This window comes from Podarcis liolepis (assembly GCF_965112155.1).
Source record: "Podarcis liolepis genome assembly, chromosome: 10".
Classification (NCBI taxonomy): Eukaryota; Metazoa; Chordata; class Lepidosauria; order Squamata; family Lacertidae; genus Podarcis; species Podarcis liolepis.
This window is the reverse complement of record NC_139562.1, coordinates 11627372-11651963: the sequence shown is the minus strand read 5'-3', so window position 1 is coordinate 11651963 and position 24592 is coordinate 11627372. Positions and strand designations below refer to the sequence as shown.

Genomic DNA, 24592 nt, shown 5'->3' with positions numbered 1-24592 from the left:
ACATCTCTGTCTTTTCAGAAAGAAGCAGTATCCTTTATTATTGTTGTTGTTGCACAGCCCTAACCCCATCCATATCCCTTTTTGAAGACACAACAGAAATCTCAAAACTGCAAATAAAATTCAAACCCATATTCATGATTCTCACACATCCCTCAAGACGATTCTGTATGGGAGCAAGAACCCAAACACTACTCTCCCTCCCTAGATGCAACCATCATTAGAAACACTGGATGAATGCGATGGGAGTTTTGGTTGTAGAAGGACCCCACTTTCCCCTGTCCCAAAAAGAACCTCATTCTCACCCCACTGTTGTTGTCTTGCCATACCTTTGCTTTGGGGAGGATTCTGGCTCCGATCTCGGAGAACGTTGATCTGGTAGACAGCTCCGTAAGGCTCAAAAAGTTCCTTTAGCTCCTTTTCTGACCACGAACGAGGGATCTGTCCAACAAACATCTTAATGGAATCTGGATCTGGCTGATCTGAGTGATCCAAAGCTCCATTCATCTTGTTAGCTGTGCCGTTACTGGAGAGAGAGAGAAAGGGGGAAAGAGCCGTCGTCAGCGGGAACATTTTCTTTTTTTGAAATAATGTCATTTGCAAGCAGAAAAGGAAGAACAAGCAACAGTCAATGGAGAGGGAAATAGAGCACAACTAACGCTTCCAAACTGATTAAGTGCCACCGCCAACAAAATACCATGTTAATGCCGTGAACAAACAACAGCGAAAACGTGTCATTACGTTATTCTCTGACTGCAAGCCGCCGCTTGAATCCATCACGTACAAAGAAGGTGCCAAGCTCAAGTCACAAAACGGCGCTTGTGGCTCTCAAAAGAAAAGGCCATTTTAAGGAGACGTACGGGGGCTACTGTACAAGCACGCTGCTCTCTGGCAAAACAGAAAATCAGCACAAGGACACCCATCCCCCACGAGGGCTCCCGAGGCAGCAGAGTATCCGCCCCCAGTGCAAGTGTGTTTGGATTCTGAAACACTCAAAAGTCACGTGAAAGGGCATATAAAGCAGCCGGCAAGATATCCGATGAGTAATGCAAAAAGCGGCCTCTGCATGTGTCATATTGTTGCACAAAACAGGGAAAAAATGCTCCGGCCAGGCAGATTCCTTGCTGCCAATATAGTGTAGGACAAAGATATTTTACTTCCTGCAGCAGAATCCAAAGAGTGGCCTCCTCCACTCCTCCTTTGCTTAAGAGCCAATGCTTAAAACAAAACAGCAACACCTCACTACATTATTCTGATATCAGTTTCTGCCTTCATCTGTCCCCTCTATACTCTTCCACCTGAAGCAGTCTGCTTCATGGCGAACAAGGCTGTGCACACAATTCTGTTCACTCTGGCTCCGGGGTTTTTCTCATCACCGGTGTGAGGTCATATGAGGTCAGCCACAATCCACAGGTCCTCTGAGAAGTACAGTGGTACCTCAGGTTACAGACGCTTCAGGTTACAGACTCCGCTAACCCAGAAATAGTACCTCAGGTTAATAACTTTGCTTCAGGATGAGAACAGAATTCATGCGGCGGCAGCAGGAGGCCCCATTAGCTAAAGTGGTACCTCAGGTTAAGAACAGTTTCAGGTTAAATAATAATAATAATAATAATAATAATAATAATAATAATTTATTATTTATTATTTATACCCCGCCCATCTGGCTGAGTTTCCCCAACCACTCTGGGCGGCTCCCAATCAAATGTTAAAAACAGTACAGCATTAAATATTAAAAACTTCCCTAAACAGGGCTGCCTTCAGATGTCTTTTAAAGATAGGATAGCTGCTTATTTCCTTCACGTTTGAAGGGAGGGTGTTAAGAACGGACCTCCAGAATGATTTAAGTACTTAACCCAAGGTACCACTGTATAGAGTCAGGTATTGGTCTGACACAGTCAAAATAAATTAAAAAATTAAAAAATTGTCCAGCAGCACCTTAGAGACCAACTAAGTTTGTTCTGGGTATAAGCTTTCGTGTGCATGCGCACTTCTTCAGATACCAAGATACAGAGGTTTACCTGTAGATTATTAACACTGTTTAGGTTGGCAGAGTAGTAGCCAGCAGGATCTGGCCCTTGAGGCACATCTCACTGGAGAGTTTCCTTTGTAATTGATGGAAATAGCACGAGAGAAGCTCCCCATTCACTACAGTGATACTGAGACAAGTTATTTCATTCATTCATGTATACAATTAGTTCTATGCCACCTTTAGGGGAACGGCCCAACCATGTTGACTCACAGCAACATAAAATGTTATGAAATCAACAATAACAATGAAGGGAGCAGTGATAAATCACCATTAAAACCCTTAAGCACAATACAGTTCAGAGAGCTTCACCACATTCACACAAGACATTGAGAACACTGTGATATCACCTTAAAACACCCCAAAGAATTCTGGGAGTTGCAGTTTGTTAAAAGTGTTGAGAGTTGTTAGGATAGTTCCCCATCCCCGTCACAGAGCTACAATTCCCAGAGTTCCCTGTGAAGAAATATTGACGGTTAAACCGCTCTGAGAATTGTAACACACTGAGAGGAAGAGGAATCGGCTAACAGCCCTCAGCACCCTTCACAAACTACAGCTCCCAGAATTCTTTGGCGGAAGCCATACCCATTTAAAGTGGCATCATGGTGCCTTAAATGTAAGGTGTGAGTGTTACCACAACTTTTTAAAATAAAATAAATGAATGTGGAAAACTGAATTTAAAGACTGGAATAATGAGAAACTCAAAGGAATTGAAATGGACAGATTCCCCCATCCTTTGCCTCAAGTGATGGCCTTGTGTGCCCACACTGTCTGCCTCATTCAAGGGTTAAAACCTGCAGACACAACGCAAAGATGATGTGCGCCACTCACAAAGGAGGCACAAATTAAATATCGGAAGAGGGGAGACCACGAGTGCGTTCCGTGCCCCGGGGCTACAAACTTGCGCACCGAGAAATCACTCAGCTGCCCCCGCCTCGTCTCTCCCGAAGCATAAGCACACCTGAACACATTAATATGCCTCGATTAACTCCTTTCTTCGCAGCCCTCCCAAGTCCTGAAAGGAGCGAGGGAACGGCATGAAAGACAAGTTTCAAAACCAATGATGAGAAGTTTGATCACCAATTCCGCTGCTTGCCTAACCTGGCACCGTTCTGCCATTTCAATTACCCAACGTTGCCTCTCTCTATCTCCTGGGTCCCTTGGATCACAGTTGGGGTGTGGAGAAGAGGATGGGGTTCCAGACATCCTTTTAGGCATGCTGTGGAACTTGATCTCGGATCCCAGAAAGGCGACTGCTTTAGGGAAGATCTCCCACTCCCCATTCCATTCCTGCATTGACACACATCCAAGAAAAATCATTTGACTCCCCCTTCCATTCTTCTCCGGCTTTCCCTACAGCAAGAAACACTCATCCTTCTCCCTCTTCCTGCAGATCAAACTCAGTTACTCTTTTTTCCATTCCATCTATGCATGAAGCATGAGGTAAGGTTGGTTTTTTACAACTGGCCCTTTCCCTCGCCTAAGCCCCAAATGTCACCTGGGCAGGTGGGAGGCCGATGCAATGCTTCTTTTCCTTAATATGAGGGTGTTCACTGCTCTGGTAGGCTGCCTGTCTCAGAGCCACAGTCAGGACCGGGCCACCCATGAGGCAAGGTGAGACAACCGCCTCAGGCGGCAAGATCCACAGGGGCAGCAGATCCCGATAAAGAATCATAGCGTCCCATGCTCTACCAACTGTGCTAGATCTTTCTCTGCGGGATCAGAGATTTTTTCTGCGGGATCAGAGATTCTTAGAAGACTGGAGTAAATATATGAACTATTTGGAAAGTAATTGTGATGAACAGATTGCGCTAGTAGGACTGCAAGAAGTATTGTAAGGAGGATTTTTTTGAAATACAGTCATACCTCAGGTTGAATGTGCTTCAGGTTGAGCGCTTTCAGGTTGCACTCCGCGGCAACCCGGAAGTAACTGAGTGCGTTACTTCCGGGTTTCGCCGCTCGCGCATGCGCAGACACTCACAATGATGTCACACGCATGCATGGAAGCGGCAAAACACCGCACGTGCATATGCGCCGTCATGTCTTACATTACATTCAGGATGCGAACAGGGCTCTGGAATGGATCCTGTTTGCATCCTGAGGTACCACTGTACTGGAAAAAAGACTATGAAGAGAATTATTAGTTAAGGACATTTAAATGTAATATAGAAATTAAGAAATGCAGAATAAGTGGTGAAGAACAGGAAATCATCAGAGGTGTTGATGGAAGTCTAAAATATTGTATAAGATGAGAAGATTTGTTGTATGATTGTTGGAACTGATATGTGGGTGTGGGTGTGTATATATATATATATATATATGTGTGTGTGTGTGTGTGTGTGTGTGTGTGTATATATATATATATATATATATTTGCTTTCGTAGATTTTCACGGGTACAGGAATGCAGGTTTTGGTGTCTTCGGGTGTTTTCCCGTGTAAGAGTTGGGGTGTCTAGGCGACGTTTCGACGAGGTCTCACTCGTCATCTTCAGGCTGGTGCTCTGTTCCAGTAACAAGAAGCCGAAAGCACCAGCCTGAAGATGACGAGTGAGACCTCGTCGAAACGTCGCCTAGACACCCCAACTCTTACACGGGAAGACACCCGAAGACACCAAAACCTGCATTCCTGTACCCGTGAAAATCTACGAAAGCAAATATATATATATATATATATATATGAATAAAGGACCATTTGTGGGTTGGGTGGATTACACACACTTATGCCAACTCCAGCAGGCCCTCGGTGCCTGGGCACCCATAATTTTTTTAATGTGGGTGCCCGGACTCTACCCCTGCCATGCACCGCCCACCAGGGTCCCGTTTCATTAATGGTTCTGGTGAGGTCAGAAGCAGAGAGATGGGGAGCTTTAAAAGGATTAAAGGTTTGACATTGATGTGGAGTGCGACCAGGAGCTTAAGGAGAGTCGTGATGATGTCATGGCTGATGGGAGAGGAAGACTATGCTGCGGTATGTATTATGTGTGCATGGGGGAGAGGGATAATGCATTTAACAGGATTGCTAATCCCAGCTTTAGCTGCTGTGGTCGGGAGCACTGTTGTTGTTTTAAGTGCATTCTGGTTTCCTTCCTGCAAAATTGGATAGAGGGTTTTGCTTGCTCATGTTGATTGCCACGTTGTGTAGCCCGAGGTTTCCGGAGGCCCGTCCTCGTCGCTGCGCAGCTGCCCTTCCAAGCAAGGAAGGGAGAAGTTCGCACCGCTGAGCTTGTTTTCGGGAGCCGAGTGCCAACTCCAGAGAACTAAATCCAAGCAATTAACTCCAGGAAATGCTGCGCGATGCAACACATTTCAAGATTGGCACCGACACATGTGACGGGCATACCAGCCGGATTTAAGAGATGCAGGAGGCTATTTTAGTAATTTCCAAAGGCGCATGACCCAAACGAAAGCTACGTTGATCGGATCCAACACGGCTGCATTATCTAAATAGCTTCCTTGAAAACAAGACTGGAACTCCCAGCTGGACATTCTTTGAAGCAGGGCTGTCAGGTGCAAGACCCACGAGCATTGCCAGAGCTTTTGGAGTCCCCGCAAGCAGCCTACACAACCCACACTCCACAACAACTGATTGAATGGCTTAGGGAGCAAAGGACCTCTCCTGCGTGGTTCGACACCAGCCTAAGGGTGGGCAATTCTGTTTCACCTCCAGTCTGTGTGGCTTTTGAATGTCTATTTATCTCATCATTCTGTACTGCGCCTACAGTACAGTCATACCTTGGCTTACAGCCGCTTCAGGTTGCATTTTTTCGGGTTGAGGACCGCCGAAACCCGGAAATACTGGAATGGGTTACTTCTGGGTTTCAGCAGTCGTGCATGCGCAGAAGCGCCGAATTGCAACCCGCGTGTGCGCAGACGCATGTTGCGAACACTGTGGGTTGCGAACGTGCATCCCGCATGGATCACTTTCGCAATCTGAGCGTCCACTGTAATCTGTTTTTTTAAAACCCCCAATCAAAATGCCAATTTAAATGTGCAACTGTGTTGCAACATTTCGAGAAGAGCAGAATCCAGCAGGTACAGAAGTTCTGACTAACCCCTTAGCCAAAGTCGTGGAACTGGGTTCACTTTCCATCAGAATTTGCAAAGTCTGACTTCCTCAAGAACCCATACACCAGCCTCCTCTGATTCCTTTGAAATCAGCAGGGCAATGACCAGTCCATCTACCCGGTATTGCCATGGGAACATGGGAGGCTGCATTGTGCTGTCTCAGGCCTTTGGTCCATCTGGTCAGTGTTGTCTGCCCTGCTTGGCAGTGGGTCTCAAGAGTCCCAGGTTTAAGGAAAGAGGTCTTTCCAGGCCCTGCCTGGGGGTGCCGAACCTTTTGCATCCATCAGCTATCCCAAAAGACCAGCTCCATCAGGCACCTCCCACCCCTGAACTATGCAAGCTGATCATTATAAGAACAACTGTTTAAGAATTGGTGCTTGGGTTTTATTTTTTCCTCTTCCCTCACTGTCCCTTTCACCTTGTGTGTCATTCCATATATATATGTGTGTGTGTGTGTGTGTGTGTGTGTGTGTAAGCCTGTGGGCAGGGACTGTTTTGTTTTAATGGACTATATGTAAGCCACACTGGGAGCCTTTCTGGCTGGAGAGTGGGGTAAAAACGATGATGATGATGATGAGGATTAGGATTAACATCAGAATGTATTAAGGGAATTATTGTAATATTTTGAAATACAGTAGAACTATGAGATGATTAGGATTCCCTCCGATCTCGAAGCATGGGAAGTCAGCTAAAAATAATAATAATTATAATTAGACATAATATTGGGATTGTTTGTTTATTGGATCATTTGGAATATATAATTAGGTTTGATTGGAATTTTTTAAATAAATATTATTTTTTTAAAGAAAAGACGATGATGATGATGATATACTCTTGACTCTCTCTGGCAAAGCGCCTTTCACTTTGCCAGCTCCCTTTGACTGAAGACACCAGTGATGAACCTTCTCCATGCAAAGCCCACAAGCCGGACCTGAGTGCAACAACACTGGTGATTCCCATCAACCTGGATTCCTGCCTTGCAGGGAGTTGGACTAGATGACCCCTGAGGTCCCTTCCAACTATACAATCTCATGATACTATGAAACACACACTGCCTCCGACAGTGAAGGGAGAATGCAGCGATTGATCAAGGGCCTTAACTATTTCAGTTTAAACGGCTCTGCGTTAAAGAATATCATCAATTTTTCAGCTATGCTTAAATCACACGATTCTTGTCAATGAAAGCAGACTGTGGCATTCCTTTTGTGTTGACAATTTCCATGCTTCCTCCCTCTTTGTTAGCTTGGTATCTCACGCCTCTCACAAAGATTCCCCTGCCCTCCCATCTCCTAATGATCAGAATAAAGGAATAAATGAAATAGTTCCATTGGTGAAACCTGTAATAGGATTGCCATTTTGAGAGAGAGAGAGAGAGAGAGAGAGAGAGAGAGAGAGAGAGAGAGAGAGATCCAGCAGCATCACCACTGCCACCACTTTTTCAAAAAAACCCCGAGGGTTTTTGGTTTTTAAAAAAGAGGGGGGACACCGCTCAAAACATCTGGCGCGGAGAATACAGATGATCGTTTGTTTATATCTTTCTCTCTCTGTCTAACTGCCTTTTCCAAACACAGCCAGATGGAGCCTTTCAAAATCAAATTAATTTCAGATTAATTCACTCTGGACCAACGCCAGTTTCTTGACTCTATGCTTTGAGGCACTATCTAAATTGATTTACAGTCATGAACTTAAAAGAGCTCAAGTCCTTAGGTATAAGGAGCTGGGGGGAATAAGTACAGTCGTGATGAAGAGAGATAACTGCAACTGTTAAGAGTTATTAAAGCGAACATTCCCACCATCCCAGAAACATCTACTCTTCTTGCAGGTGTCTCTCTATCCCCTCTCCAGCATCCTAAAGTCTTGAGACTTTGGCTTTCAAGACTAACTTTGTATCTATTGCCCATGTGATCCAACCTGCTTTTGGGGACTGAAGTAATACCGCCCCAAATTTTGTTCCATGGTTTTCCTGGAAACATGGAACAAAATGTGCTGCTTTTTTTTTCCTCCCCTGGAAGCAATCCACATGGAAGCTAGCACTAAACTTCCACTAAATTTTCAGAAATGGCTTTGATGTTGTGTGAAAGATCGCATAAACCATGAACATTACCAGGCAAGGAAACATCGACAGCATAAAGTGCTGTCTGTATGCAGTAAGTATACAGTAGCGGTCCCTGGAAACTTGCCCCAATTGAGAGTAGTATATTGGTTAGATTGGTGAATTATCCCCCATCCTTCAGTTCAAAGCCTCTCTTACCTATGAAGCTTACTGGGTCAGCCATTCCCTACCATTCTAAGCTACCTCACAGGATTGATGTGCAGAAAAGCACAAGATAAAATGTTTCTATAGATTTATCCATCTTTTTTTCTTAAAAAAAAGACCCCCAAAACACGAAGTAACTATTTTTTTTTAGCAGGTGACCTGATTTATTCCCTACCAGCCTCACTTCCTATGAATATCTCCATGGTAGATATGGAACAAGGATATGCAGCAGCCATTAAATATCTCAAAATGTTTCTTAATCAGAGACTACTCAGGCAAGGGTATCGAGTCATATGCGATCACTCTCTGTAGACACTTTTATTATCTGACTCATTTCAACTGCAATTTGGGTTTCTGCAGAGACAAAACAGCCAGCTCTGGAAAATTATAAGATAAATGTCAGGCAACGATAACACTGTTAATGAAGATGCATTGGCAAACAGCAATAATCTCACTTCGAAAGGCTCGTTTCCATTAGAGGAAGCCCAAGCTGTCCAAGGCAAGAGTAGCACCAGGAGTAAAATGATAGGGTGACAGTCAATTCTGTAATACTCAGAGAGGTTTCAATAGGTCTACCCTGAGTATGACTAACCCATGATTTTTAAAGTGCATTTATGCTTTTGAATTATGGTGCTGGAGGAGACTCTTGAGAGTCCCATGGACTGCAAGAAGATCAAACCTCTCCATTCTTAAGGAAATCAGCCCTGAGTGCTCACTGGAAGGACAGATCCTGAAGCTGAGGCTCCAATACTTTGGCCACCTCATGAGAAGAGAAGACTCCCTGGAAAAGACCCTGATGTTGGGAAAGATTGAGGGCACAAGGAGAAGGGAACGACAGAGGCGAGATGGTTGGACAGTGTTCTCGAAGCTACAAACATGAGTTTGACCAAACTGCAGGAGGCAGTGGAAGACAGGAATGCCTGGAGTGCTCTGGTCCATGGGGTCACGAAGAGTCGGACACGACTAAACAACAACAACAATGTGTGTGTTGCCACTGCTGTGTTGACAGAGAGCCGGCAGTCGGCGATAAGGTGAGATAACAACTGGAGATTATTATTTCCCAACTTAAAAAAGGGTAGACCTATACATTGTCACAAGAAACATGTGTTCCCAGACTGATATCTGAGAGAAACACAAAGCAAACGCTTCCCAAGGTAGACTAAACAGCTTGTGGAAGTCCTCTGAATTTCCACTGGGGAAGAGTTGGGAGCAACAACCTCTGCAATCTGTTCTTGCCACAAGCAAAGTTTTTGGGCCCTTGGAGGAGAGGAAGGTGTAGACTGGGCTTCCTCAACCTCGGCCCTCCAGATGTTTTGAGACTACAATTCCCATCATCCCTGACCACTGGTCCTGCTAGCTAGGGATCATGGGAGTTGTAGGCCAAGAACATCTGGAGGGCCGAGGTTGAGGAAGCCTGGTGTAGACATTCGGCCAAAATTGAGAGAGGTAGCAAGCAGTAGCCACCTAACTCCTCCTTGCAATAGTTCAAGCAGAGGTGGTATATGCAACATGGGGGTATCACATCCATCACCAGCCTGGCCTGCCTAATCCCTGCCCCAAATCTAAGAACATAACAGTGTAACAAAATCCTGCTGGATCAGACCAACGGCCCATTTAGTCCAGCATCCTGTTCCCACAGCCACCAAAAAGTCCCAGTTGCTCCATCTCTTTAATAATTGCCCCGAACCTTTTCCAACTCTGCAACATTCTTTGCGAGTTGAGGCGACCAGAACTGTACCATAGTCCAAATGCAGACAGACAATCAATTTTTATAAAAGCCTTATCTCAACCTTAAACTCGCTTGCCGCTGACCTGCGCAGATGTCAGTATGCAAGGACACTTAAATACACACTCACAGATCCAGATTTTCTCTGTGCAATCTAAAGGTCTGTATTATGGACATCTGCTCAGCAGCCATTTGCGGGAGATGGACGTGGATATAGATATATTTATCTATTCTTCCAATGAAACCAGATATATATTTTTTAAAAAAATAAAAAATAGATAAGTCTAATTACACAAACTCTCCTCTCTACACGGTTGTAGATCTGAAGACCCTACGCTGCACACTCGCACAGTCTCCGTCTTCAAAGGGAGCCTTACAAAGAATGCCTAATGAGAATGAAAGATGACCATGCAAGATATAATCACACAGTTCCTTTTGAAATGGGCGCATTCTGCTATCACTCCCAAAAGTCGTTTTTTCTTCCATACGCACATGCATGGAAGTGCATTCTTCCACAGCATGGTGCTTGTTGCTTTGTCATGTGAAGTTGGAACAATCTGTTTTGCTTGGCACTTTGAAGCGTTTGGTGTTGTTGTTTTTTTAAAGAGGAAAATGTCTCATTCTAGCTGGTCCAAGTCCCTAGAAGCAAAACTTTGGCCGATTTTCCACCTCTGTAATTTATACTGGATAGGATAAGAAGAGCCTTCAGTCTACTGGGCAGCTGTTGGTCATTCTGGAAAGGTCAAGCCTGCTTCCTGCCTTCCATCCTCGACATCCTTATTTCATCGGAAAGAAAAAGATCAAAGATTGGCACTGGATTACTAACAGCGGTTCCCGTTCCTTCTCCTGACTTTGCTAGGACGTCACTGCTACTAAATGCTCTGCCCATTTGCCCTTGGACAAACCAGGCACTGAAAGGAACAGGCTGGGAACAGACCCTGAGATTGGCAAGCCCTCTCCAGATCCTACAGGGAACGGCTGGGGAAGCTTGCAACACCAGCCCATGAGATGAGAAGTCAATATGAACCTTCTGCATTGAGCAGGTCTAGGAGCCTGTCTCTAGAGTAGCACTGAGTCCTGCTCTACAGAAGACAGTGCTCAATTTGAGGGTCTATCTCACCCAAGTCTGTTTAACAGACAGAGAACCGTTAGTAAGAGGGAACAGGTGCACATCAACAGGTAGCAACAGACTGAGCAGGCAGAGAATGAAATTGCTTTATTGCAGGAACAGCCAACACGGCACCCTCTAGATCAGCCTTTCTCAACCTGTGGGTCCCCAGATGTTGTTGAACTACAACTCCCATCACCCCTAGCTAGCAAGGCCAGAGCTCAGGGATGATGGGAGTTGTAGTCCAACAACATCTGGGGACCCACAGGTTGAGAACCGCTGCTCTAGATGTTATGCACTACAGTTCCCACTATCCCTGACCACTGGCCATACTTGCTGGGGCTGATGGGAATTGTAGTTCAAAACTTCCGACTAAATGGTAAGAATCATTCAACAGTGGAACAGAATCCATAGGGAAACAGTGGACTCCCCTTCTTTGAAGGTGTTTAAGCAGAGGTTGGATGGCCATCTGTCATGCATGCTTTAGTTGAGATTCCTGCATTGCAGGGGGTTGGTCTAGATGACCCTCAGGGTCCCTTCCAACTCTAAGATTCTATGATTCTCTCTGTGTGTGATTCCCTCTCTGTGTGTGTGATATATAGAAAGGATTCAAATAAATAAATATTTTCCTTGCATGTCAATATTTTCCTTGATGAAATCTAACCTGCTCCTGCGTCCTCTTTCAGAAGCTGGTCTGTTATTAAAAGGTAAAGGGACCCCTGACCGTTAAGTCCAGTTGTGGACGACTCTGGGGTTGCGGCGCTCATCTCGCTTTATTGGCCAAGGGAGCCGGCGTACAGCTTCCAGGTCATGTGGCCAGCATGACTAAGCCGCTTCTGGCGAAACCAGAGCAGCTCACGGAAACGCCGTTTACCTTCCCGCCAGAGTGGTACCTATTTATCTACTTGCACTTTGACATGCTTTCAAACTGCTAGGTGGGCAGGAGCTGGGACCGAACAGCAGGAGCTCACCCTGTCGCGGGGATTCGAACCGCCAACCTTCTGATCAGCAAGCCCCAGGCTCTGTGGTTTAGACCACAGTGCCACCCGCGTCCTAGTTGTAGGTTATTAGTTCCCATTAATTAGACATTATTCGGAGGAGGGGCCCACACATGAAGAGCCTGGAAGCTTTTCAACAGATGCAGAACACATACAGAACCTGATTTATTTTTTCAAATCAGGGCCAAAAGAATGGCATGGACCTGAAAACTGCCTCATACAGAGCAAGGCCTTTAGTGGTGTTACAGCAAAGATTATTCTGTCTTTGGAACTCTAGTTAAAAGATCACTGTGGTTTGCATAACCCCCAGAAAGCATAGGTCCCATGCTGCTGCGTTCCATTAGGTTAGCGTGAAATGTGTCATGGTGTATTTGAAAAGCTCAGCTTCTCACATACTGAAAGGTTTAAAAAGGTTAATTGAGGAAAAACACTAATTTAGAGTGACAACCCCTCAGAGGGAGAAGGTGACACCTTGTTCTTTAAATACTAGAAAAGTAGCTTACAAGTTGTGCTTTTCAACTTCTCTTTGACATAACTACTGGAGAGTAAATCTGGAAAAAAATGATGCTTCCTAAGTATTGTGGATGCCAAAGGGAAAAAAATGGAAGCTGGTGGGGAGAGGGACATACCCCACAAGTACAGTATATTTTATAGCTTGGGTTTAAGGTGACATGTGGAAATGGGGCGGGGGGAGCCTTAAACCAGAAAAACATATGGAGAATGGAAAATATATCAGGAGTATATAAGATTATATTGTAAAAATGATACCATCTTAGCAGAACTGGAATGATACAATAAATAAATGAAACAAATACCTTAGTGGAATGTATGAAAAAGGATATAAAATAAAACTGTGCGAAAGAAACCATGACAATAGAAAAAGTATAATGAGAACGATTGGAAGTTTCATGCAGAAAATTTGATTTGATGGACATGATGTATAAATTTTTGGTTGTTTTTTTCCCATTCCTTTTTTCCTTTTATTTTGTCTTTTAAAATTTTTTCTACCCCTTCCCTCCGGCAGGAAGGTAAACGGTGTTTCCATGCACTGCTCTGGTTCGCCAAAAGCGGCTTAGTCATGCTGGCTGCATGACCCAGAAGCTGTACGCCCGGCTCCCTCGGCCAATAAAGCGAGATGAGCGCCACAACCCCAGAGTCAGCCACGACTGGACCTAATGGTCAGGGGTCCCTTTACCTTTTTAATCTACCCTGGTTGAAGACGTTGCTGGGACTGGCGTCTGGTTCCTCCTTCCCTCTCTAGTCATTTCCCTCTGGACTCCTCGCAAGCACCCGTAAACTAGAGAGAGGGATCCCCCTCTGGGCCTGTCTGGCCCATTGCTCAGCAAGGTCTAAGACTCTTCGTGATCTGGGTGTTTGAGTGTACCATGGCACTCATGGGCGCCATGTTGGGGACCCCAGTTTTAAAGTCTCAAATAGACCCTGGACAAATAGACCCTGCAAACATAGAATTGTAGAGTTGGAAGGTACTCCCAAGGATCATCTAGTCCAACCCCTGGCAACGCAGGAAGCTAAACTGAAGCATCCATGACAGATGGTCACCCAAGCTCTGCTTAGCAACCTCCAAGGAAAGAGAGTCCACAACTCCCTAAGAGACGCCGTTCTACTGTCAAACATTATACTCCCCCAAATAATTAAAGTGGTACTTTGGAACTCCAATGCAATCCATTCCGGAAGATCGTTTGACTTCCGAAACATTCGAGTTCCAAGGTTTTTGCACAGCAGAACTGCGGCGGACGTTCGTGTTCCGAAACATTCAAAAACTGGAGCACTTACTTCTGAGTTTTCGGCATTCGGGAGCCAAAACGTTCGAGGACGGAGCTGTTCGAGTTCCGAGGTACCACTGTATTCTCGACTCAGTCATAGTTTTAAAGGATAGCACGGTTTTTAACACTTGTACTATAGAATGCTAGCACACACCTCCCCTTAAATGAATAGAAAACTCACTTGGCACAAAGGAAGTTAATTAAGTGCCCAATATCAACGGAAATAATTGCTTAATGAAAGCAAAATTCAGACACCCCTTACCATCTTAGCTTGGTTTAGGCAAAACATACAAGCTACAGAATATGCCCTACTTTGTGCCTGAGGGTCATTTTGAGAAGGATGACGCAGACAGAAAAACAACAACACGACTGCAACACCCCCCAGAACAAAACGAACAGAGCAGAAGTCCTAAATACTTTTAAACTTCAGTTTTGTTTATTTCTTGTACTGAATATTTTTAAAAATATATTTTCAGCATCTAGATAAATATTACAAAAGTTAAATATATATACTGTCCTTTTCTCCTTTCCGCTGATATTTTAAAGATTTGTTTTGCATTTTGTAATACAATTGTTATAATAATATAATACAATATGTCCATTGTTCTTATTTGGGTGTCCCTGAAGTGTATTCTGCAACACACTGGGCCAGTAATATCTTTCTTTCTGCACCCTTGAGATTTCCTCTTATTTCTTCTCATATGCATATCCAGCTTATTATTTCTATCCATCTTATCATTTTTTAATTATTCATATTTGCATTATTCACATTCTTACGATTATTCGCATTCTTGCTGTTTGCTTGCTATTATTATGCACATTCATCTCTTTCCTATTCTCTGCGTTTCTGCTGATTCACACATTATTCGCATCCATCTTCTTTGCATTCCTAAATTATTTCTCGTTTGCATTCTTATTCCTGTTTCCTGAAAGGAATCGGAAGGCACGAAAATAATTCTGAAGGCTTAACAACTAAAATAATAATAATAATAAGCTGCAGCTGCGGCGGCAAAATAAATAAAAGCAATCTATAGGTCCATGCTGAAAAAGGGAACAAAGTCCTTATCTTAGAATCACAAACTGTAGCATTGGAAGGGATCTCAAGGATCAGTTAGTCCAGCCTCCTGCTGTGTTATGGGACGCGGGTGGTGCTGTGGGTTAAACCACAGAGCCTAGGACTTGCCGATCAGAAGGTCGGCAGTTCAAAACCCCGTGAATGGGTGAGCTCCCGTTGCTCGGTCCCTGCTCCTGCCAACCTAGCAGTTCGAAAGCACGCCGATGCAAGTAGATAAATAGGAACTGCTCTGGCGGGAAGGTAAACGGCGTTTCTGTGCGCTGCTCTGGTTCGCCAGAAGTGGCTTAGTCATGCTGGCCCCATGGCCCGGAAGCTGTACGCCGGCTCTCTCGGCCAATAAAGCGAGATGAGCGCCACAACCCCAGAGTTGGTCACAACTGAACCTAATGGTCAGGGGTCCCTTTACCTTTACCTGCTGTGTTGGACTGACCATGTAAACATCGGCATGGGAAAAATACAATGCGGGAAGCCAATGTAGTTTCATTAAACCAATGCATTTTGGACCCTACTGGTCCTTCTTTAGTAGGACTGCCATCTCTTGAAGAGCAAAAAAGAGGACAGCCTGAGCTGTTGCCAGTCCAAGCTGGGGAAAGAGGTACGCGAGTGCATGGAGCTGCTGCTGCGGCCATGCGCCTCTTTCCTTGGCTTGGGTTGGCAGCGTCTGTGGTGTGCAGAGTGCCTATGCCCTTCTTTCCCCAGCTTGGGCTGGCAGTGGTCACGGTGTGCAGAGCCAGGGCCGTCTTTACCGGGGGTGCAAGGGGTGCGGGGCACCCAGGCGCTAAATTCTGGGGGGCGCCAGGCGCCTGCCGCTGGGAGAAACAAATGTGAAAACTGCAAAGGCAACCCTTGGGCGGGAGTGCAAAAGAATGCAATGTCGCTGCCGCCGGGTTCCCGACCCCCTTAGAAGTTTGGCCTCTCTCTTGAAGGGAAAACTCAGGAGGTTGTCGCTGGAGCAGGAAGATGCTGCCTTCGGGCCCAGTGGCAGAGTGCAGTGACCTCGGGGCCACTAACAATGGGGGGGGCGCACACTGGGTGGATCTTTGCACCCCGGCAGTGCATATGCTAAAGATGGCCCTGTGCAGTGCAGCCCGAGCCGCCCGAGCCTCCCAAAACGGACATTTCCAATAATAATAATAATAATAATAATAATAATAATAATAATAATATTTATTTATACCCCACCCTCCCCAGCCAAGGCCAGGCTCAGGGCGGCTAACAAGCAATAATAAAAACAAGTTGAATGAATACAACTTAAAAACAAGATTAAAATACAACATTAAAATATTGAAACAATAAAATATTAAAATGCAGCCTCATCGCAGGAGGAGAAAGGAAAAAGGAAAAAGAAAGAGGGGGAGGGAATCAAATTGACTCCAAGCCAAAGGCCAGGTGGAACAACTCTGTCGTACAAGCCCTGCGGAAAGAAATAAGATCCTGAAGGGCCCTGGTCTCATGAGACAGAGCGTTCCACCAGGCCAGAGCCAGTGTTGAAAAGGCCCTGACTCTGGTTGAAGCCAATCTAACTTCCTTAGGCCCCGGGACCACTAGGGTGTTGCTATTTATGGACCTTCAGGCTCTCTGTGGGGCATACCGGGAGATGTACGTATGGCAACTCTATCTTCAGTGAAACAGCGATTCAAAATTCAGGCACGCTATGTGTTCTCTAACTTATTTCTAGCCTAAGAAATAGGTAGCACACCTTAACGTTCTCTGAACTTCCCTGAAGAAGGACCAGCAGGGCCCAAAACGTGCTTTCTTATCATCCCTCCCATCCTTTCTTTGTTCTGCTTCCAGTCCCTATGAAAGCTTCCTGTTTTTGCTGCACACATGGAGGACCAAGATGCCAACCGGCTCACGTCTTGCCTTTGCCCTTTGGAAGAAGGAGGCACAGCTTATAACGCCTGCAGAAGCTTTCCATGTAGACATGGATGAGGGCAGGAAGATACAACTGCCCAGTGGATAAAACAGACTCACTGCATTCCCTTGAGGGATTATTAATGAGAATATCAGAGTTTAGGCTAGGGAAGATTTCAAGGAAAAACAGCTCTGTGTGTGAGATACCTATTTGGGACAATACTAAGCACCCCCTCACTGCCTTCCACCTTGGGCTTATTCCACCGCTGCAAGGAACTATGCACACTGCATTGCTAATGACCTTATTTTACTAGGAAAGGACAACAAGGCGACGCTCTCGATTTTCCTAAACAGAAAGCAAGGCCCTGCAGCCAAACTGTCATGTTTCATCAGCATGTTGCCCGAGTGTACTTCAAACAAAATAACCTTTACAATGCATGTGAGCGCACGCATGCATGCACCCCATCCCTCAGCGTCAATGTAACCTGGGGGGTGGGGTGTCGCATGCCGCAGTAGCACCTGAGAAGCTGAGGTTCAAATCCCAGCTCAGCTGCTGGGTCACTGAGCGGCTCCGGGCAAGTCAGAATCCCTCACGTTTCATGCCTCAGCTGGCAAAATGGGGATACAAATCACATACCTTTCAGGGTATCTGCCAACAACTGAAATGCATGCAAAAGATCTCAGGCTCCAAGTCCAAACCCTAGGCCAGAGGTAGAAACTGTTGCGTCCTGCAGTTGCTGTTTGGCTATAGATCCCATGATTTCTGGCTACTCACCTCATGTTAGCTACCTCTGCAGTACAGCAACGGTTCCCAAACCTCAGCCAGTCAATATGGTTAATGGTCAGGGATAATGAAAGTCTGAATCCAATACATGTGGGAGATTTGAGTTTGGGGAAAGTCAGACTAGACCTTAATGTGCATTCCTGGAGCACCCATTTTATTCCGGTAGCTGCAGATAACATCCCTCAACTCACCCCTTTAACAATAACACAAGAGCGCCTTAGGGCAATTGTCATGTACCACAGTGGGCCTTACGCTGAACTGGTGCCTGCCCTGAGCCCCTTATCAACAACTAGCCAATGCATGATGGGAATGTGGACTAGGGAAAGTACATCTTTGAGAGCAACCCTCCAGAGGTTTGACTTCGCCCCCAAAGGCTCGCTCTCCCATTGTCTCCTGAGACAGACGGACACCAACCAATGGATGATAATGGCCACTACGGCTTGATCAATTGCTTGCAGATCAACAAAGGGAAAATTAAAGCATTTCTAAATGCAGACAAGTAGAGACATCACCTTGCCAACAAAGGTCCGTATAGTTAAAGCTATGGTTTTCCCAGTAGTGATGTATGGAAGTGAGAGCTGGACCATCAAGAAGGCTGATCGCCGAAGAATGGATGCTTTTGAATTATGGTGCTGGAGGAGACTCTTGAGAGTCCCATGGGCTGCAAGAAGATCAAACCTCTCCATTCTGAAGGAAATCAGCCCTGAGTGCTCACTGGAAGGACAGATCCTGAAGCTGAGGCTCCAATACTTTGGCCACCTCATGAGAAGACTCCCTGGAAAAGACCCTGATGTTGGGAAAGATTGAGGGCACAAGGAGAAGGGGACGACAGAGGATGAGATGGTTGGACAGTGTTCTCGAAGCTACCAGCATGAGTTTGTCCAAACTGTGGGAGGCAGTGGAAGACAGAAGTGCCTGGCGTGCTCTGGTCCATGGGGTCACGAAAAGTCGGACACGACTAAACAACTAAACAACAACAAAACGCAGACACTTGCACTGTTTATGCGCAACATCAAAATCTCAGCCTGTATTCTCCAATTGTTTAATCTAGATTCCCCCCCCCCCTTTTTTGACCCATCTGCAATATTAAATGCCTGCCACAATGCCTAGTTGGGGCAGAATGTTGTCCGAGGATAAGCCCCTCTGTTTCAGAGATGCTGTGGTCCAAGTTTGGTCATTAGCAAGAGCAGCAGAGGCTGGCCATCAACATTTCGCCCCCAGGCAGCAGATTGAGCAGGCCTTCAGTTTGCCTGGTCAGCCTTGCACGCGGCAATGACCTATATTTCACTTTAAATTACAGTAATGATTTCTAAGCCTGCTTCTCTACATAGCAACTGAATAAGTTATGCAAATCGGTGTCCTCTCTTGACCTCTGTTTTGGCGATGCAGAAATGGCCACACCAGAAGCCACCCAGTGAGTTTGCAACAAAAGGAAAGTATGAATTGGAGACGTCCTGATTCACAGCTCAGCCTCACAACCATTTATGGTCTATTTTGGGGGGAATCCTGCAACCTGCTTAAGTTTTGACTTAACTATAGCTGCTAACTGTACATCAGAGTCTCATTCCCCTCAAAATTCTTCCTCTGGAAAAAGCTCCCTTACAAAAGTTGGAGTGTTGGGCTCCAGACACATGGAAAAAATCCATTTCCCAATGGTCAGCACAAAGTCTCATTCCATCACTGAATACCAATTCCATTATTAGGAATGCATTACAAAATCATTGCTCAAACACTTAATTCCTGCCCCCCAAATCTCACCCTTCCACATCCTACAGAAAAGCACTTCGCAAGTGCTCTGAACAACATCTCGCTTTACATTCAAGGAAGCCAGGTAAGAGAATCCTTTGCGTGGACAGTCTTAGCACAAAGACGGGGTGTTTTTTTTTCTTCCTAAAGAGTGCCAGTACTCCAGGGTCATTCTGAATTTCAAGAAAAGAAATAGAGGTGGGGTGGGAGGGAGAATGAAAGAAACATATATGGAGAGGAAGAAGCCTTGGTTCTTAATTACTTCTCATTCTTAATTCTTGGTACAATAGCACTTTCAGATTTCAAGTAAATGGACTTAATCAAGAGGCATCCCTCTACACAACCCAGAAGCCCTCCAGTGGATTGTCTTGTGTTTGCTCTGCGCTGTTCTAATTTTTCAAAAGGTGGTTTTGCTGGCTCATTGGGCCAAGATGACTTAAAAAGCATCAAAGCCTCCCAGCTAGAGAGAGAGAGAGAGAGAGAGAGAGAGAGAGAGAGAGAGAGAGAAGGCTTTTCATCCAGAGCACTGGCTATTTCAGAAAATTAGCAAGGGAGAAAAAGATCTAGTCAATTTCATGCAAACACAAAATGCATTTTCAGAGATGGAGACAGGTGTTGCGTCATAGCCAGTGCTTTTTTTTCTCTTAAAAAAATGTTTAGGGGTACTCTCATTGTGACTCAAGAAAATCACCATTTTATAGTTCAAATCAGGGGAAATAAACACAGTAAATGGGCAAAAGTAGAAAGATTCACAAACTGTTTAGGGGTATGCTTCCCCTTCACCCCTCCCAAAAAAAACCACTGGTTGTAGCCACAGAGGAAGGGGAGCTGGTCTCTTTAAAGATATTCCAAGTCCAATCCCTGCAATTCAAATATTTTTTACTTAGCAGCACCAATAACAAAAACTTTTTTATATACCTGTAATAAGGTGTGTTTTTTTTTAAAAAAATGCATGTTTTTCTACTTAAGACCATTAATTAGGCGGGGGGGGGGGCATCAGTAGACCCAAGATTAGAAGCAAAACACTTCACCTAGTTTGCTTATAACTGTGTATCGAAGTGTGCAAACCTAAACAATTTTTTTTCCAAGCCAAGAAAAATGCTAGAACCTTTTCAAAACAAACACAGGCGATTTCAAAACTCTGAATGCCACACTACATGTATCCTGCCTGCCAGAATATGATTTTATTTCATTACTTATTCACGAGATTCCCAGACCACCTTCCGTCACCCTGGGTGGCCACAATATATTGTAACCGCTTTGTGCAAATATAACCAATGAAAACCACATTCAACGATACAGTCAAATGCAGAACAAAAGCCGGAAGCCTTGGACAATCAATTAGGTTCATCCAAAGTCCCCGTATCATTTAGTCCCAGGAAAGCCCAACAGTCCTAATGTAAACCAAGTCGTCACTGAACTGGTGGTTCCCTCCGGTCGACTCACAGAACAGTGGTCATCTTGCTTGCACACTGTTTCCATCCAGGCCTTGTGGAAAATATCTGTTTCTTTCTAACAAAATGGGTCCCTCGTGGACACTAAAGCGAGATCTGAGAGTTGTAGCTATTCTCTATGGCTGTGTTACGCATGCCCCTCTCTGACTGCCCTGCATTCTATATCATTAGTACCTTTAAGTATATATTGCTGCTCCAAGCAGCTGCTGGTGTACCTTCCACGCTCAAGCTGACCCTTTGCAGTTCAGCCTCTCTCCCCAAGCCCCCTGCTCTCCAGGATTTTCAAAGATGCCAACTTTCACTCATGCCATTTAAAGATCGCCTCTGGCAACGCATGCAGCAAATGGGATTATCCGATTTAGAAAGCTGCTCTAGTCGACGTCTTATTGGAGGTGCACAGGAGACAATATGTCCTCAATGAGGAGGCCAGGACAAATTTTGGTCTGCAAACGTATCTAGGAACATTTAAATAAGGGCAACGCACAGAGACTGGTCAGGAATGGCTCAGCAAGGATCTTCACCCTCTCCCGAATTCACTGAGCTCACTAGTGTGGCGTAGCGGCCGGAGTGTTGGACTGGGAGCTGGGAGAGCAGGGTTCAAATCCCCGCACAGCCATGAAACTCATTGGGTGACCTTGGCCCGTCCCTGCTTCTCAGCCCAACCAACCTTGTGGGGATTAAAGAAGGAGGGGGATAACTATGTAACCCACCTTAGAATCACAGAATAGTAGAGTTGGAAGAGACCCCAACAGTCAATGAGTGCAACCCCCTGAAATGCAGAAATTTCAACTAAAGCATCCATGACAGATGGCCATCCAGCCTCTGCTTAGAAACCTCCAATGAAACTTGAGCTCCTTGGAGAAAGAGGTGGGATATAAATGCAAGAAATAAAGTAATACTAATACTAATACTAATACTACTACTACTACTACTACTACTAATAATAATAATAATAATAATAATTTTTATTTATACCCAGCTCTCCCCAGCCAGAGCCGGGCTCAGGGCAGCTAACATCAATGAAATTTCAGTAAAAACATAGTAAGAAAAAAAGAAAAGAAAACTAAAATACAGGTTAAAATGCAATTTAAAATGCAGCCTCATTTTAAAAGTCAAAACCATAAGGGGAGGGAAACATAAGGGTCAGGCTGAGTCCAAACCAAAGGCCAGGCACAACAGCTCTGTCTTGCAGGCCCTGCGGAAAGATGTCAAGTCCCACAGGGCCCTAGTCTCTTGTGACAGAGTGTTCCACCAAGTTGGGGCCAGTACTGAAAAGGCCCTGGCTGTAGTTGAGACCAACCTAACCCCCTTGCGACTTGGGACCTCCAGAATGTTGTCATTTGTGAACCTTAAGGTCCTCCGCGGGGCATACCAGGAGAGGCGGTCCCATAGGTACGTGGGTCCTAGGCCGCATAGAGCTTTAAAGGTCAAAACCAGCACCTTAAACCTGACCCTGTACTCCACCGGGAGCCAGCGCAGTTGGTAAAGCACTGGATGAATGTGATCTTGCAGCAAGGACCCTGTAAGGAGCCTCACCATGGCATTCTGCACCCGCTGGAGTTTCTGGGTCAGCTTCCAGGGCAGCCCCGCGTAGAGCTTGTTACAATAATCAAGCCTGGAGGTGACCGTCGCATGGATCACTGTGGCCAGATCAGGGCGAGAAAGGTAAGGTAATAAACAAGTAGCAGCTTATCTAGTACACATGATGCCTGCTACTTCCTGCAAACTGTGCTTTGTTAACTGGGAGGCAGCTTTGGGAAAATATGCACCCTTCCCCTCTTTCCCCCAAAACCCTCTTCTGCTTTACATTACGGTGTGCTATGATATCTGCAGCAATGCTAAACATAGATCACACCCGCACCATACATTTAAAGCATTGTTATAATACTTTTACCAGTCGCAGGGATTCCTGGGAACTGTAGTTTAAGGATGCTGGGAACTGTAGCTCTGTGGGGTCAGCACTCTCAACCAGCCCCAATTCTCAGGATGCTCTCTGACTGTTGACATGGGACAATAGTGCTTTAGATGTACAGTGTGCACATAACCCCAGTTAATGCTAGCCAGATTCCCTTTTAAGTGGGGCTCGCAAACCTACTTTCAGTCCTGGTTAAGAGAAGAACCCCAACTAAAGAATCAAGGCAAGAAAAATTGATGGACTATGCAGAGCTGGCAAAACTGACATATAAGCTACGGGACAAGGATAACTGTGACTTTAAAGATGAATGGGAACCCTTTACAAAGTATTTGAAGACGCAACAAAGCAAACTGGACTTCTTGGCTGGCTTTGAATAAACATTCACAAACTTTTTATTGATAATAATCAGCTAAATAGTTTGAGGATCTATACAACTGTGTAACTTGCAGAAAACAGCATTCTTAGTGAAATCAAATACTGGAACTGAGGGAAGTTGGGGGGTGGCTGGGTTTTGTGTGGGAGGGTGGGGGGAGGGAGGAAAAATGGGGGGAAATAAGGATGATATATTTCTGGATAATATGTTTTGTTTTAATTTAGAATAAAAAAGTTTTTTTTACAAAAAGAGAAGAACCCCCGTTAGCATTAGCGCTGGTTAGCGCTGGTGTAGATGTAGAACAAAATGATGACGAAGGCTGGCAAGGGAAGGCGATATTTGCACGGAAGAGGAAAGGAAGGAAGCGAGCAGAACACACATCCCTTAGGATGCCTGCTAATGCCCTCATTTTCTGTTGGTCTTCCCACAGGCATCCCTTACACAGCACAAAAGGAAAAACAAATGCGGAGGGAAGAGGGATTCCTGCAGGCATCTGGTGGGTCACTGTAGGGAGTGGGGTGGTTCTTTTCACTGATACCTCCAGGCTCTTCTTACGTTAACTGCAAGAGTCCTCACTCCAGCCTCATGTTCACGTTTGCGACGTGAACTCACTGACACCCACGGAAACGTGAAAATTGTCCAATGTTTAACACTGTGGCTAATGAGTGGAAAGGGGAGATCGAGCAACAACCGCCAAGTATGGATAACCTTTGAAAGTATTTTTGTTGTTGTTATTGCTTTCAAGACTTCCGTCCTCATCCAATATGGATATCCAATACTCCTTTGCTCGCTGGTAGTAATTTAAAAGGACAGCCAACCTCTGTGTGATGCTGGTTAATTAATTACTTATAATGCCATCAAACACTGGAATCTAGGATAACGGCTGCCGCTGCATCAATATTAGAGGGATGGGGGGGGATGTAAATGCCTCAAGCTTCATCACAGTCCGTTGCATTCAAAATCTTTTTTAATGCAGACACTAAAAAAAAATTACAAGGGAGGATAAGGTAAAGCGAGAACAATCCTTTTCATTCTGTGTTGAATTGTGCTCACTTCTTTAATTCACCTTCGCCGCTATCTTAAAACAAAGCTAATTACCGGAGGAGGACAGCAAGAGTGATATGCTATCCCATGATGGATCTGAACCAAAGGCCATTCACCCTCAGAAATAAGTGTCAGTGCTGGAAAATTTATCACATTATGTTGTTTACTGATGTCAACATTCATTAGCATAAGGTTTTCTGTGGTGGCCTCCATGCTGTTTGGCGATTCCATTTTTTTTAAAAAAAAACAACAACAAGCCAAGGAAACAGATATGATGATATTCCCTCTGAACCTGAGAAAATACAGGCAAAACATGACATGGTGCTGAGCATCACCCCATCTAGATCTCCAAACCTTCTGCATCAGGGGCAGATCTGCACCA

At 45.0% G+C, this 24592-nt stretch overlaps 1 protein-coding gene across 50 annotated transcripts in view; it reads right to left on the bottom strand.

Moving 5' to 3' along the window:
• Window positions 1-24592, bottom strand: part of CELF2 (CUGBP Elav-like family member 2) — a 547342-nt gene that overhangs the window by 192104 nt on the left and 330646 nt on the right. For all 50 annotated transcript variants that reach the window (XM_083461288.1, XM_083461309.1, XM_083461275.1 and 47 more), the window contains one exon: window positions 327-523. In XM_083461288.1, coding sequence (XP_083317414.1) covers window positions 327-523 — 197 coding nt within the window. The remainder of the gene's footprint in view (window positions 1-326; window positions 524-24592) is intronic.